The sequence below is a fragment of the Tursiops truncatus genome, chromosome 4, assembly GCF_011762595.2.
Source record: "Tursiops truncatus isolate mTurTru1 chromosome 4, mTurTru1.mat.Y, whole genome shotgun sequence".
Taxonomy (NCBI): domain Eukaryota; kingdom Metazoa; phylum Chordata; class Mammalia; order Artiodactyla; family Delphinidae; genus Tursiops; species Tursiops truncatus.
In genome coordinates this window covers 71944350-71958692 of record NC_047037.1, presented here as the reverse complement: position 1 = coordinate 71958692, position 14343 = coordinate 71944350, and the positions used below count along the sequence as shown (strand labels likewise).

Below are 14343 nucleotides of genomic sequence, written 5' to 3'. Positions count from 1 at the left end.
TAAAATGGCTGGTACACAATCAGTACTCAGTGAATATTAGTTCTCATTCTCCAAATTTTAATATGTCATTTACTATAACAAGTGTTACCCAATTATCTCCTTTTGCTCAAATGTTTTAAAATTTATATGATGGAATGGTATTATTTCCACACATGACAAATAGTTCAAACAAAGAATCAGGATTTTTTTTAACCCATAAAAAGTTCTGCAGTTTTTCAAATGTTTTATTGGATTTAAAATTCTTTTAAAGGATATACAGATATACAATTAGTTTGATCAGCTACCAATATATTTTGGTATCCCTTTATTTTTGTACTCAAGAGCCAGTTCACTTTTTCTCCATGTTCAATACTTAACTTCGGTAAAATTTTGCCATCTTCGTCTTCACCTGCTGCTGAAGCATGAGTGTTTCCACCCTGCTTGGTATAAGCTGCCCTTTTGGTTTTCTTCTTGTGGGTATGTTTTATAGGACTCTTCTGTTTTTTCTCAACTTCACTGCTTACATCCCACAACATAATCTTCCCATCATTCCCTCCAGTAAGCAGCAAATAGGATTCTGGCAGAAAGCAGACATGGGATACCCCTAAGGTGTGGCCCTTAAATCCCAGTTCCTGTTCACACTTGACTCCCATCACCCTAAAGATTCGAATCTTACCATCTTCTGCACCACAACTAAAAATATTGCCACACGATGCCACAGACACAGAGTGGGCTAGGGCAGGGTTTAGAAGCTGACCAGGTGATTGTGGGTCTTCCATTTCTTCTGTTTCATCCTCCTGCAAATTTGTAATCCAGAGTGGCCGGGCTTTCTGAAGGTTCCACAGCATCACCTTTAAATAAGAGGAAGTTACATAGTTACGGTTCTAGTCAGTTTGTTTAACTAACATGCTTATTCCACTTCTAACAAAATCATCAAAGTAGTCTGAGAATGATTAATAGGATACATTTCCAGCAATATTAAAAAAAAAATTCAGGTGGCACCACGACATGCCAGTGGGATGCAACCCTGGTGCCAAAACTAGAATGCCAGTGGGCAGTAAGGAAGATAGAATTTAGAAAACAAGATCCTGAGTAACTTCTGATTAACAAACCCATTAAAGTGTAATCCAAATTCTTAAGCAGATGCCAGTTTCTTTGAGTCATTCTACCCTGATCTCTGCAGGTAAAATTGAAGATTATGAAATTTATTAATTTTCGTCTATGCTTGTTAAAGTAAAAATACCTATCAACTAAATAAACTAAACTAGAATACCACTGAAATCATTTTTATCTGGAATGCTTTTCCTTTCCTTTCACATTACCCAAATTACTCATCCCAGGGGCATAGCTCAAATTGTGTCCCTCTAGGAAGGCTTTCCTAACTATTCCAGCCCCCTTCTCTCTCTCCCATATTTAATCCCTGTTCTCTTAATTGACATATACTACTAGCTTTTCAGTTTCTTGAGATTTAATTCATCTTTGCTAATGCCTAGCATAGTACCTGGAGAAAAGAGCAGAAATTCTAAACAAGTCTGTTGACTAATTTGACATCCTGGTATACTTAGCTTTTTTTTTTTTTTTTTAACATCTTTATTGGGATATAATTGCTTTATAATGGTGTGTTAGTTTCTGCTTTATAACAAAGTGAATCAGTTATACGTATACATATGTTCCCATATCTCTTCCCTCTTGTGTCTCCTTCCCTCCCACCCTCCCTATCCCACCCCTCCAGGCAGTCACAAAGCACCGAGCTGATATCCCTGTGCTATGCGGCTGCTTCCCACTAGCTATCTACCTTACGTTTGTTCGTGTATATATGTCCATGCCTCTCTCTCGCTTTGTCACAGCTCACCCTTCCCCCTCCCCATATCCCCAAGTCCATTCTCCAGTAGGTCTGTGTCTTTATTCCTGTCTTACCCCTAGGTTCTTCATGACATTTTTTTTTTCTTAAATTCCATATATATATGTGTTAGCATACGGTATTTGTCTTTCTCTTTCTGACTTACTTCACTCTGTATGACAGACTCTAGATCTATCCACCTCATTACAAATAGCTCAATTTCGTTTCATAGCTGAGTAATATTCCATTGTATATATGTGCCACATCTTCTTTAGCCATTCATCCGATGATGGGCACTTAGGTTGTTTCCATCTCCGGGCTATTGTAAATAGAGCTGCAATGAACATTTTGGTACGTGACTCTTTTTGAATTTTGGTTTTCTCAGGGTATATGCCCAGTAGTGGGATTGCTGGGTCATATGGTAGTTCTATTTGTAGTTTTTTAAGGAACCTCCATACTGTTCTCCATAGTGGCTGAACCAATTCACATTCCCACCAGCAGTGCAAGAGTGTTCCCTTTTCTCCACACCCTATCCAGCATTTATTGTTTCTAGATGTTTTTTTTAAAAAATATATTTATTTATTTATTTGGTTGCACTAGGTCTTAGTTGTGGCAGACGGGCTCCTTAGTTGTGGCTCCAGGGCTCCTTAGCTGCAGCACATGGGCTCATTAGTTGTGGCATGCAAGCTCCCTAGTTGCATCATGCATGTGGAATCTAGTTCCCTGTCCAGGGATAGAACCCAGGCCCCCTGCATGGGAGCGCAGAGTCCTATCCACTGCGCCACCAGGGAAGTCCTCTAGATGTTTTGATGATGGCCATTCTGACCGGTGTGAGATGATATCTCATTGTAGTTTTGATTTGCATTTCTCTAATGATTAATGTTGAGCATTGTTTCATGGGTTTGTTGGCAGTCTGTATATCTTCTTTGGAGAAATGTCTATTTAGGTCTTCTGCCCATTTTTGGATTGGGTTGTTTGTTTTTTTGTTATTGAGCTGCATGAGCTACTTGTAAATTTTGGAAATTAATCCTTTGTCAGTTGCTTCATTTGCAAATATTTTCTCCCATTCTGAGGGTTGTCTTTTGGTCTTGTTTATGGTTTCCTTTGCTGTGCAAAAGCTTTCAAGTTTCATTAGGTCCCATTTGTTTATTTTTGTTTTTATTTCCATTTCTCTAGGAGGTGGGTCAAAAAGGATCTTGCTGTGATTTATGTCATAGAGTGTTCTGCCTATGTTTTCCTCTAAGAGTTTGATAGTTTCTGGCCTTACATTTAGGTCTCTAATCCATTTTGAGTCTATTTTTGTGTATGGTGTTAGGGAGTGATCTAATCTCATACTTTTACATGTACCTGTCCAGTTTTCCCAGCACCACTTATTGAAAAGGCTGTCCTTTCTCCACTGTACATTCATGCCTCCTTTATCAAAGATAAGGTGACCATATGTGCGTGGGTTTATCTCTGGGCTTTCTATCCTGTTCCATTGATCTATCTTTCTGTTTTTGTGCCAGTACCATACTGTCTTGATTACTGTAGCTTTGTAGTATAGTCTGAAGTCAGGGAGCCTGATTCCTCCAGCTCCGTTTTTCGTTCTCAAGATTGCTTTGGCTATTCGGGGTCTTTTATGTTTCCATACAAATTGTGAAATTTTTTGTTCTAGTTCTGTGAAAAATGCCAGTGGTAGTTTGATAGGGATTGCATTGAATCTATAGATTCCTTTGGGTAGTAGAGTCATTTTCACAATGTTGATTCTTCCAATCCAAGAACATGGTATATCTCTCCATCTATTTGTATCATATTTAATTTCTTTCATCAGTGTCTTATAATTTTCTGCATACAGGTCTTTTGTCTCCTTAGGTAGGTTTATTCCTAGATATTTTATTCTTTTTGTTGCAATGGTAAATGGGAGTGTTTTCTTGATTTCACTTTCAGATTTTTCATCACTAGTGTATAGGAATGCCAGAGATTTCTGTGCATTAAGTTTGTATCCTGCTACTTTACCAAATTCATTGATTAGCTCTAGTAGTTTTCTGGTAGCATCTTTAGGATTCTCTATGTATAGTATCATGTCATCTGCAAACAGTGACAGCTTTACTTCTTCTTTTCCGATTTGGATTCCTTTTATTTCCTTTTCTTCTCTGATTGCTGTGGCTAAAACTTCCAAAACTATGTTGAATAATAGTGGTGAGAGTGGGCAACCTTATCTTGTTCCTGATCTTAGTGGAAATGCTTTCAGTTTTTCACCATTGAGAATGATGTTGGCTGTGGGCTTGTCATATATGGCCTTTATTATGTTGAGGTAAGTTCCCTCTATGCCTACTTTCTGCAGGGTTTTTATCATAAATGGGTGTTGAATTTTGTCAAAAGCTTTCTCTGCATCTATTGAGATGATCATATGGTTTTTCTCCTTCAATTTGTTAATATGGTTTATCACATTGATAATTTGCGTATATTGAAGAATCCTTGCATTCCTAGAATAAACCCCACTTGATCATGGTGTATGATTCTTTTAATGTGCCGTTGGATTCTGTTTGCTAGTACTTTGTTGAGGATTTTTGCATCTATGTTCATCAGTGATATTGGCCTGTAGTTTTCTTTCTTTTTGACATCCTTGTCTGGTTTTGGTATCAAGGTGATGGTGGCCTCGTAGAAGGAATTTGGGAGTGTTCCTCCCTCTGCTATATTTTGGAAGAGTTTGAGAAGGATAGGTGTTAGCTCTTCTCTAAATGTTTGATAGAATTTGCCTGTGAAGCCATCTGGTCCTGGGCTTTTGTTTTTTGGAAGATTTTTAATCACAGTTTCAATTTTACTTAGCTTTTTGTTCTTGTTCCCTACCATGATCTTGGACCTACTAAGCGAATTTAAATTAAATGCTAATTAAAAACTGATTAAAACAAAACTCTGTGAACTGATTTTACTCTATTATCTAGCAATTTTCTTCCCGTAGCAACCAATTTGAAAAAGAAAATATTCTTCATACTTTCAGAGAAAACAGACAGCTGTATTTTACCCCCTAGTACTATCCCTGAATTATGACTCACAATTTAAAATGGACACTAGGATAAGCATGACCTTCTTTAGTCAAAAGCACAGATCTGAATTGATAAGATTACTACTGTTGATTATATTAAGGATTTGGTTTTCTATTCAAGGTAACTTCCTTTAACTCGGCCTACTTTCAAAAGAAGCAACATTTAGTAACACTTATATTCTGCTTATACTAGGGAAAACACTGAAAATCTCTTTGGATTGGATTTATAACATTATACCAAGAGGCCACCAATTGTTATACATATGGGTGAAGCCAAAATACTAATAAATTGAAATAAAGTAAAATTTTAAAAATAAGAAAATATAACAAAAATGAATGAGTAATAAAACTTGAGGGAATTCCCTAGTGGCACAGTGGTTAAGAATCCACCTGCCAATGCAGGGGATGTGGGTTTGATCCCTGTTCCAGGAAGATCCCACATGCCACGGAACAACTAAGCCCGTGCACCACAACTACTGAGCCTGCACTCTAGAGTCTGTGCGCCACGACTACTGTAGCCCACGCGCCTAGAGCCCGTGCTCCGCAACAAGAGAAGCAATCACAATGAGAAGCCCCGCACACTGCAACCAACAGTAGCCCCTACTCACTGCAACTAGGGAAAGCCCGTGTGCAGCAACGAAGCCCCAATGCAGCCAAAAAAAAAAAAAAAAACTTGACATGGCAACAATCTCTATAAAAAACCTGAACACAAGGAAAATGGACATTCCAAAATATACTAGCTTAACTGTATGGCAGGTATCCCCAAATTCTTTTTCACATAGCCCCATAATGCCTGGATTATATTTTCTGCCCTAAGACATCCAAACATGAACTACACCCAAAGTGTTTTCAGCAGCTTAAACATTTTTGTATTTACTTAAATCATCTAAACGTGTTAATAGCCATTTCAAATTGTACCAACCCAGCAGTCATTTCCAAGTGTTGAAGATTCCCAAATTGTTCCTGCCTGGACATTCCCTTTGTACTTCTTTACTCTTCCTAACTGCCCAAGAGTCCAAGGTATCTCACAATTTCTCAACCACCTGATCAAGCAGTATCACCCTAAGCAAGAGAGGTAAGGTATTAAAGGAAAAGAATATTAAAGAAAATTGATTTGAAGGAAAAGTATACAAGCGTTCAGGGCTTAAGGTCCAATAAAACGTCAAAGGGAGAGAAAGTGGACAACTGGCAAATGTTCAGAAGTGAATGCAAGCATATCAAAGTGACCCTGCTCAAAAATTTCTCCTACAAAAACATTCCTTTCCACATAAAAGATTCATTTTCAAGGGGGTAAAAAAAAAGGCTCCTCTACTGTCCCAGTCCTTAAGTTCTGTACTAGAGATCTTTCAAACTCCAGAAAGAACAAATCTTTGAACCATTTATTTTCAAATGTGGAAATGAGAGAGAAAGAAAACCAATGTGTATGCTATAGAAATTCATGATGGCTTCAAATTTCCAAAGGTCCTTATAAGAAAAAACTATATTTGAGTGGTGGTACACATGTATTTGTTTAATGTTATTTTTTATAACTTATACATATATTATGACTATTATTTTGGGCCTATTTAATAAAAGATTAAGCAGTCTCAAGTGTCTTAATAAATCATACTTCATTCTTAAGGTCCCTGCCTCTTTGAGTAAGCTTTGCCTATTTAATTTTATTTTTTATTTATAAAATTTTATTTATTTATGGCTGCATTGGGTCTTTGTTGCTGCACACAGGTTTTCTCTAGTTGCGGTGAGCGGGGGCTGCTCTTCGTTGCAGTGCGTGGGCTTCTCATTGCGGTGGCTTCTCTTCTTGCAGAGCACAGGCTCTAGGCACACGGGCTCAGTAGTTGTGGCTCTTGGGCTCTAGAGCGCAGGCTCAGCAGTTGTGGCGCATGTGCTTAGTTGTTCCACGGCATGTGGGATCTTCCTGGACCAGGGCTCAAACCCATGTCCCCTGCATTGGCAGGCGGATTCTTAACCACTGTACCACCAAGGAAGCCCGCACTGCCTATTTAAACCTATCTAAATCAAAGGGTATAATTTTTATAACTTGTATAATAACAAAGATAGGTGTGTTGAACCCATCTATTTTATGTGGCAATAATTCAATTCCTGCCTTGAGATAAAACACACTTGTTCAGAGAGAAATAACTCATCATTAATCTGATAAGAACTCCCTTCCACTATTATGCCTACATTCTTGGACTCCCCCATAGACTAGCTATTCTTAAGGTTTAGAAAAATACCAGATAACCAGGTTTTAAGAAATACTGATAAATTGGAAGAAATTATAGTTTCAACGTCAGTTAAAGAAGTAATTTTTTAAAAGCCTGGCTGTATTATCTTAGCCACTGTTGTTACATCACAACCCAATGCAGAAGTTAATCTACAGTGTATTTTTAGCAATTCTTGACAGTCAAATCAAAATGCAATTATCAAAAAAAAAAGAAAAAAAAAAAAAAAAAAGAAAAGAAATTACCTAAGCCTTCTTCTCACAAAACATTGATTTCCTTTACTGTTCTCTAGCAGCTGCCTGCCACTAAACATTCTCATCTAGAACTGGAGGTAAAATGGTAAATTCTGGGTGCCTGCTTCTTATCTAATCTGTGATTGCTGCACACCTAATTGTTTATTGCCATGCCTAGTAGTTAATGAACCAGTGATTGAAAACTGGTATAGCTTAAGGATGAAAGAATGACTAGTCAAAGAGACACTGTACAATCTGCCTACTTAAAACAGATATCTGACTGGTTGTGTACGTCTTTCTGTCCAACCAAGTAAGCAGATTATCTCCACTAGGACAGAAAATATAGGAGGTTTATTAAAGTTTTGGACAAGACCTAGGAGTAGAAAAGGAGTTTAGAGGTTATGGGGTCACTAAGCCTTGTAGGTATAAATGTTCTCAATAGAGGCACTACAAATTTTTGGTCAGACAATTCTTTATTGTTTAGGGGCTGCCCCAGCACTGCAGGACAACTACCAATTCTTCCTACTAAATGCCAATAGTTTGGGGGGAGGGGCTGGCAGTCATAGTGACAACAACTAAAATTAGCCTCATTATTTCTAAATTATAAGGAGGTGTGGAGGGTAGAGGAGGGAATGGTAAAGACCACTGGCCAAGAAGTGGCCACAAGTCTTAGAAGATACTAATATATAGTTGGGAATGTAGATTAAATGCCTAGAACAGTGCTGGGAGAGCCCGTAAACAATAAAGCAGTGGGAAGTAGTAAATGTAAAGCAGTGGGAAGTAGTAAATGCTCACCAAAGAGAAGCCATGACTATTCTCACTCCAGTGATTTTTAGAGTAAAAACAATAATAGATCCAGGCCCTCCAACTTTTTTTTTTAAACAACAGACTCTGTAGAGAGTGGGTGATAAACTCTGACTTTAGCATGACTTTGTTTAAACAGATGTTTAGAATCAAATATTTGAATTCTCATGTTTTAGGAATGTCTTAAAGCATAGAGAAAGGAACAGTAAAAGATTAATAATTACTCTGTGAATAAAATCTACTAAACTTTGTCAAGTTAGCATTAAACATGCAGTAGAAGTAAAGCTTATGGTTCATAAAATACATAAGACATGTTAGTAGAGAATAGAAAATGGAAAGATATATTTAGCCCAATTAATAATTTGATTCTGTTACCAAATCGCATCTAGAAATTACCCAAGTACTCTCTGCAAGACATCACCTGCATATCCAGTCCACATGACACCAGGCTCTGAGGTCTTTGAGGCCGAAAAGCTACAGAAGAACAGATATTGGAATGTCTCTTCAGTGATCTGCTAACTTTCTTATTTTCCAAGTCTAGGATTTTGATTGTTCCGGAGTCATCAGCAGAAGCCAGAAGGTTTTCAGTTTCATTCAGTGAAACACAGTTGATTTCTTCTTCATTCGCATGAAAATCGTCCAAGGATCCTTTGAGAGACCTGACATCCAGTATGCTAATGGTTTCTCCATGTGAGGCATAGAGCTTGGTGGGGCAGGAGGGAGCAAATAAGACACTGGTAACATCATCTGCCCCTTGGAAGCGTGTGTGTCCTAATGGAGTCCCATCTTCACCCCAAACCATGAGATCTCCACCTTCTGCTCCAGAAGCCACTAGCCCTTCTTGACTTGCATTCAGGCAGAGAACAGGAGAAAAATGTCCACCAGTCCACTTGACTGCCATAATGGCTCAGGTGACTCTGTGAAGGGGGAAAAATTATAATCTCGTGTTTTATCTAAGAACTTCACGAGAGACATATTCAATAAGCAGTATTTCATTTAAATATTAAAAGACATCTAAAAAACTCAATAAAAAAAGACATTTGAAGATCAAGCCTACAAAGCCTAGTTGAACACAAGATTGTGGTGCACCTGGCTGGCACATGCCTACATGGGCTTTCCTTGCAATCAGGGGCACAGGTAAGCCTGGTCCTCCAGCCTTTGATGTGAGGCTCACATAAGAATAACAATAAATATATTTATTTTAAATTAAGAAAAATCCTTTTGAAGAAAGGGCTGCACAATCATCAGGTTATATCCTTTATCTGAATAATGTTTATAGAGAATGAGCCCTGGAACTAGACTCTCTGGGTTTGAATAGCTCTATTACCTATCAGCTGGGCAACTTTGGGCACATTACTGAATCTCTCTATAATTCACTTTCATTCTCGATAAAATGGGGGTAATAATAACATCCATTTCACAGGATCAGATCAGATTAAATGACATAATAAATGTCAAGCACATATAACAGTGCCTGGTACATAATGAGGGCTCAACAAATATTACCACTGTCACTTTTCTTACTTTTATTAGGCTAGTCAAAGTGGCATCATATATACTACACAAATGGTCCTCAAAGTATAGTCTCCAGAAGCATTAGCACCACCTAGGAACTTGTTAGAAATATAAATTGTTGGACCCCACTCTAGACCCACTGAATCAAAACTCTGGGGTTGGCACACAGCAATGTGTTTTTTGTTTTGTTTCGTTTTGTTTTGTTTTTGCAGTACGCGGGCCCCTCACTGCTGTGGCCTCTCCCGTTGCGGAGCACAGGCTCCGGACGCACAGGCTCAGCGGCCATGGCTAACGCACCCAGCCGCTCCACGGCATGTGGGATCTTCCCGGACCGGGGCACGAACCCGTGTCCCCTGCAACGGCAGGAGGACTCTCAACCACTGCGCCACCAGAGAAGCCCCCAGCAATGTGTTTTAACAAGTCCTCCAGGTGATTCTGATGTATGCTACAATTTGAGAACCTGTACTACACCAGTAATCATCAGGGGAACTGGTTACAAATGCAAACCCTTGGGTCTTACCATCGGAGACTAATTCAGTACATTATTTAATTTTATTCTCAAAACAACACTTCTGATTGGTAAATATTATTCCATTTTACAGGTAATAAAACTGAGTCTCAGAAATGTTAAATAATTTTCCCAAAGTCACCTGGCTCTTAGGATTTGTACTTGGGATCTAATATTAAGGGATCCTAAACTTCTAAACAATGAAGACCTTTTTCTAACAATTCTACTTGACAACAGGTTTAACTTGTTAGTATTCTTTGAAAGTGCAGAAAACGATTATTAGAAAGCTGCTAATAATTCATTACTGCTTCTAAATATATTCACATATTTTTAATCACATTATCACCTACTTGAACTTATATAACAGTAGTATTTATGTGCAAAATTTAGTTTCCTGATACGCTAGGCAGCCTGTATCTATAATTGTAACTGCCACATAATACTACCCCCTCTCGTAACTACCTCCTGTGCAAAGCGAAAAAGGAAATAGGGGCAATTTCTACAACTCTAAGTGGTCAAAAGGAAGCAAACAAATCTATCTAGATAAATTTAATTTTTCATTCCACAAGACAAGGGAGAATTTATCTAGTAAGAAACTGCCATAGTTGCTTTACTATTTTCAGATACAATACCTGAATTTAGTTCAATTGTACAGAGATAAATTTCCTAAAATTGTTTTGAAAATAATTTTAAAATAATCTGGTGATCTGCCTAAAATTTCTATTCCCAACACAAAGGTTATTTCCTCCACTTTTAGCCACACACACAAACAAAATCACTAACTAGACTGCAAAAAATCACCAATCTAATAGTAATCGAAGTAACAGAAACAAGATCACAAAATCAGCAATTTTCATACAGATAAAATGGAAAAAAGACAAAAAGATACATTTTTAAATTTCAGCAGAAGCACTCAATTAGTAAACAGAGGAAACTAATTAAATAGAGACTGAAACAAGTTTTAAAGGAGAGGTTTGGAGAGGAAATAACTCAAAGGGAGATAAAGACAGGGAACTCTTGTGGTTTGATTTTTGCCAACAAGTACTGAAATAGTAGTTAAATAACAAACTTTTGCCAAATGTTCCAGATAAACCAAGGAAAAAGGACACTTAACACAATTTAAAATGAAAGGTATTAATATTATTTAGGCTTAGGAACTGTCATTTGTGGTGACTATTGACTTATATGATAAATACAATATCCTACCTTAAAATATGAAATTTGAATTAATCACTGGAAAGTTACAAATAGTTTTATTTAACTCTGTCATGAATCTTTAGGGTATTGACCACTTATTTCCTAAGTCAGAGTTTTAATTTTTCTACAATGAATTAACTTTAAAGTCCAGAAGTCTGCCCCCTACAGCTTTAGGATTTTGTGTCCATATAGGTTTTGGATCCCTGTTGGGATATATTAGGTTTTTGCTAAGACAAGGATGAGGCAGGGTTTCTAGTACTTCTATTTCTCCATCACTAATCTACTCACAGGGGACCTAAGTAAATGCTGACTAGCAGACAAAAGTTTTAGCAGGTTTTCTTCCTAATATAACTCTTTTCCAGAAAAGATTAACTCAATTTTAGAGATACATTTGGTTAAACTCCACCCCAAAGTGTGAGAAGTTAGGCAATAAATGAATTTTGTATTTAAAGAGACTATTATAGACAACACCACAGTTCCTGTAAATTTTTCCATAATGGAAGCAGTAGTAACTCTTGGACTATTACTCTCACAAGTCCAAGGTCAGCTCTACCTTAACCTCTATGCACCAGAGTAAAGAGCAAATTAAACTTCTAATCTCTACACCACATGGATGATATTCACCGATCACCTAGCTAGTCAGAAAAATTAAAATAGAGACCTATTATGTGGAATGTTAGGAAAAAGAGTTGGGAAAGCCCCAGAAATCCATACATTCTGAGGCTTTTAATTTTATCATGCAGAGTATTGATCAGGGATTCAACGAGAGCCCCCCAGATCACCTGTTTACTTAGTCTACAAAATTAAAATTATTTGTTATTATTTGAAACACATTCGAAGATCACCATCAAAAAGTGTTAAACAATCAGACTGCTGCGGTACGAGGTAGCGGGAAAAATTAACTACATATGGGTTAAATCAAAATAATCTTTCAGAAATGAGTTGGCAAGCCACTGTTTCTTGTTTTTCTTTTACTGGGACTGGAAAGCCTACCTGGAAATAGCTAAGTGCCACTATCCCCACACTCAGGTATCAAGTCAACTAACTTTTCTCTTAGGTAGATGACTAAAGGGTCAAGCACGGTAATTAATCATATCCCAGTGTGAATTAGTTTAATTAGATACTGGATTCCTTCCTTCTTACACCTAATGAGATCATGGAGTGAGAGGGGGCGAGGAAGGTGGGGTACTATGAGAACATTTTTATAAAGGGTGCAGTGCAAAGATGGAAGTTCTAAACAGTGAGAGGGCAGAAAAAGGGTACTGAACATGGCAGAGGGGACATGATCAGGAGGGTGATGAGCAGGCAAGAAAGAAAAGGAGGTAGTGATAAAGGAAATCTTTTCCTACTTTGAAATCCTACCTGGGCCACTTGGGGGGTACTTTGCCACAAAAAGTCACCTCACTGAGTGGACAAGATGTGCCAGAATTATTTCATCAGATCCTTCAAAGGCTCTACCTCACACCATGGCAGACAGGATAGAGGGCAATGTCTTTAATAACTGAATGCTCTCTACTCTAAACACTTACTCCTGTCATACCTCCATGTATCCATTTGTCCTTTTCAAGTGTCTGTGCCTTTAAAGCTATTCATTCTGTCTGTTCTTTGTCCCCTTCTTGGATGGACTGACTCTACTTATCCTTGAAGGTGTAAAAGAAACTTCAGTGCCTTTCCAGACAAATCTTGGACTGTCTTCCTTTGATGGCTGAAAGCTGAAAGCTGAATAATAAATAAAACTCCGAAGCCTGAAATCTAAATAATGTGATAGTCACTATCACTGTAATAAGTATAGGTCAACTTTTCTTGACATGTTTGAGTTTTCCAAAGTTGGTCTCGATGTGGAGAAGCTAGACAGCAACCGAAGTGGCTGAAGGGCTGTGGTACTGGCACTAGTAAGAAGGAAAAGAATCTGGGTTACTAAGCTTGGAGGAAAAAACATCTGGGAAGAAGGGACTGGCAAGTAATAACCAAACACCACCCATCAGAGAGTAGAGATGGTAGGTGCTGTTCTTTTGTTTTTACTGGAGAACGAGAAATTGACTATACACAGCAAGGGAGCTTTGGGAAAGATTCCTTACTACGTAAAGGCAAGACAGTGGAATTGACTACTAAAGGAATCTGTGAAACCTATTATTATAATAATTATCTCATAGTTGTTTAGAGAGTTATATAAACACCCCTGTAAAGGGCCTCAGTAGGTTGCCTGGCTTACATGATAGATATTATTTTCTCGTACCAAGCATTCTTTAAAGGCTGTCAGAAAACGTTCTGGCCACCTAGGAAAACGCAATATGACTAAATAATGCTGAAACTCTTTCCCTTCCAGGAAGCCTTCTATAATCATAGCCTCCATGTCATTCTCCCTATTGGAATGTCTCATTAGTTAAAAACACACTGCTTTAATTCGCCTACCAATCGTGGGTTAGTAGGAAAGACTAGGAAAAGCCACCTTTTGTCCAAAAGAATGTAGCACTTAATAAGCACTTAAACGGCACTTTAAGGTTATCCAAACACTGGGGGGTGGGGGGGTGGGGAAGGTGTTCAAATGTGGCGACCTCACATGCTGTATATACGCTGGGACACACGTTCTGATAAGCACTGATACTAAGGGAGAACAAGAGGGCCTGACCAGAAAAACACGACCTCACCTGCCGAAGGACTGGCTAATAAGGAGAGGGAAATTTCATGCGTTACATTGGAAAGGTGAAGCAGGGACCCAAATGACTCAGCGAAAACTTATAGGAAAAGTGGTCCAGAAAAGCCGACGCGAAACCACTAGATTAAAAAAGAAAAGGCACCGGATGATAGCCCGGAACCCACCGGCGATAGCCTCATACCTGCGCTTCCAGCTTCTCTCCTAGGCGCCTGGTGATGACCTCACCCGTGGGCGCCCAATCCCATCTAGCGTAGTGGGGGGAGGCGCCTCAGCCAAACAGTCACATCCGGGGCCGAGAGGAACCGCGCGAGCTGGGCGTGCGCCCTTGCTTCGTGCCCTCAACCCGCATGGCGGAGGCACGGGC

The 14343-nt window shown here is 38.6% G+C and overlaps 1 protein-coding gene across 6 annotated transcripts; it reads right to left on the bottom strand.

Annotated features, from left to right (window-relative positions):
- Nucleotides 1-203: 203 nt before the first annotated feature.
- On the bottom strand, nucleotides 204-14295 carry WDR53 (WD repeat domain 53). 6 transcript variants are annotated; one of them, XM_019922897.3, is made up of 4 exons: nucleotides 14161-14295; nucleotides 8525-9020; nucleotides 656-830; nucleotides 204-556 (listed from the first exon to the last, which is right to left on the bottom strand). In XM_019922897.3, exons 2-4 carry the CDS (start codon nucleotides 9002-9004, stop codon nucleotides 234-236), a joined length of 978 nt encoding a protein of 325 aa, XP_019778456.1. In that variant the 5' UTR covers nucleotides 9005-9020; nucleotides 14161-14295; the 3' UTR covers nucleotides 204-233. The 6 variants fall into 6 exon arrangements, 5 of the variants coding, with proteins under 5 accessions (XP_019778456.1, XP_004326882.1, XP_019778458.1 ...); XR_012331478.1 differs by having other exon boundaries at nucleotides 419-556; nucleotides 8500-9020; XM_004326834.4 differs by having other exon boundaries at nucleotides 204-830.
- Between the last annotated feature and the right edge of the window lie 48 nt (nucleotides 14296-14343).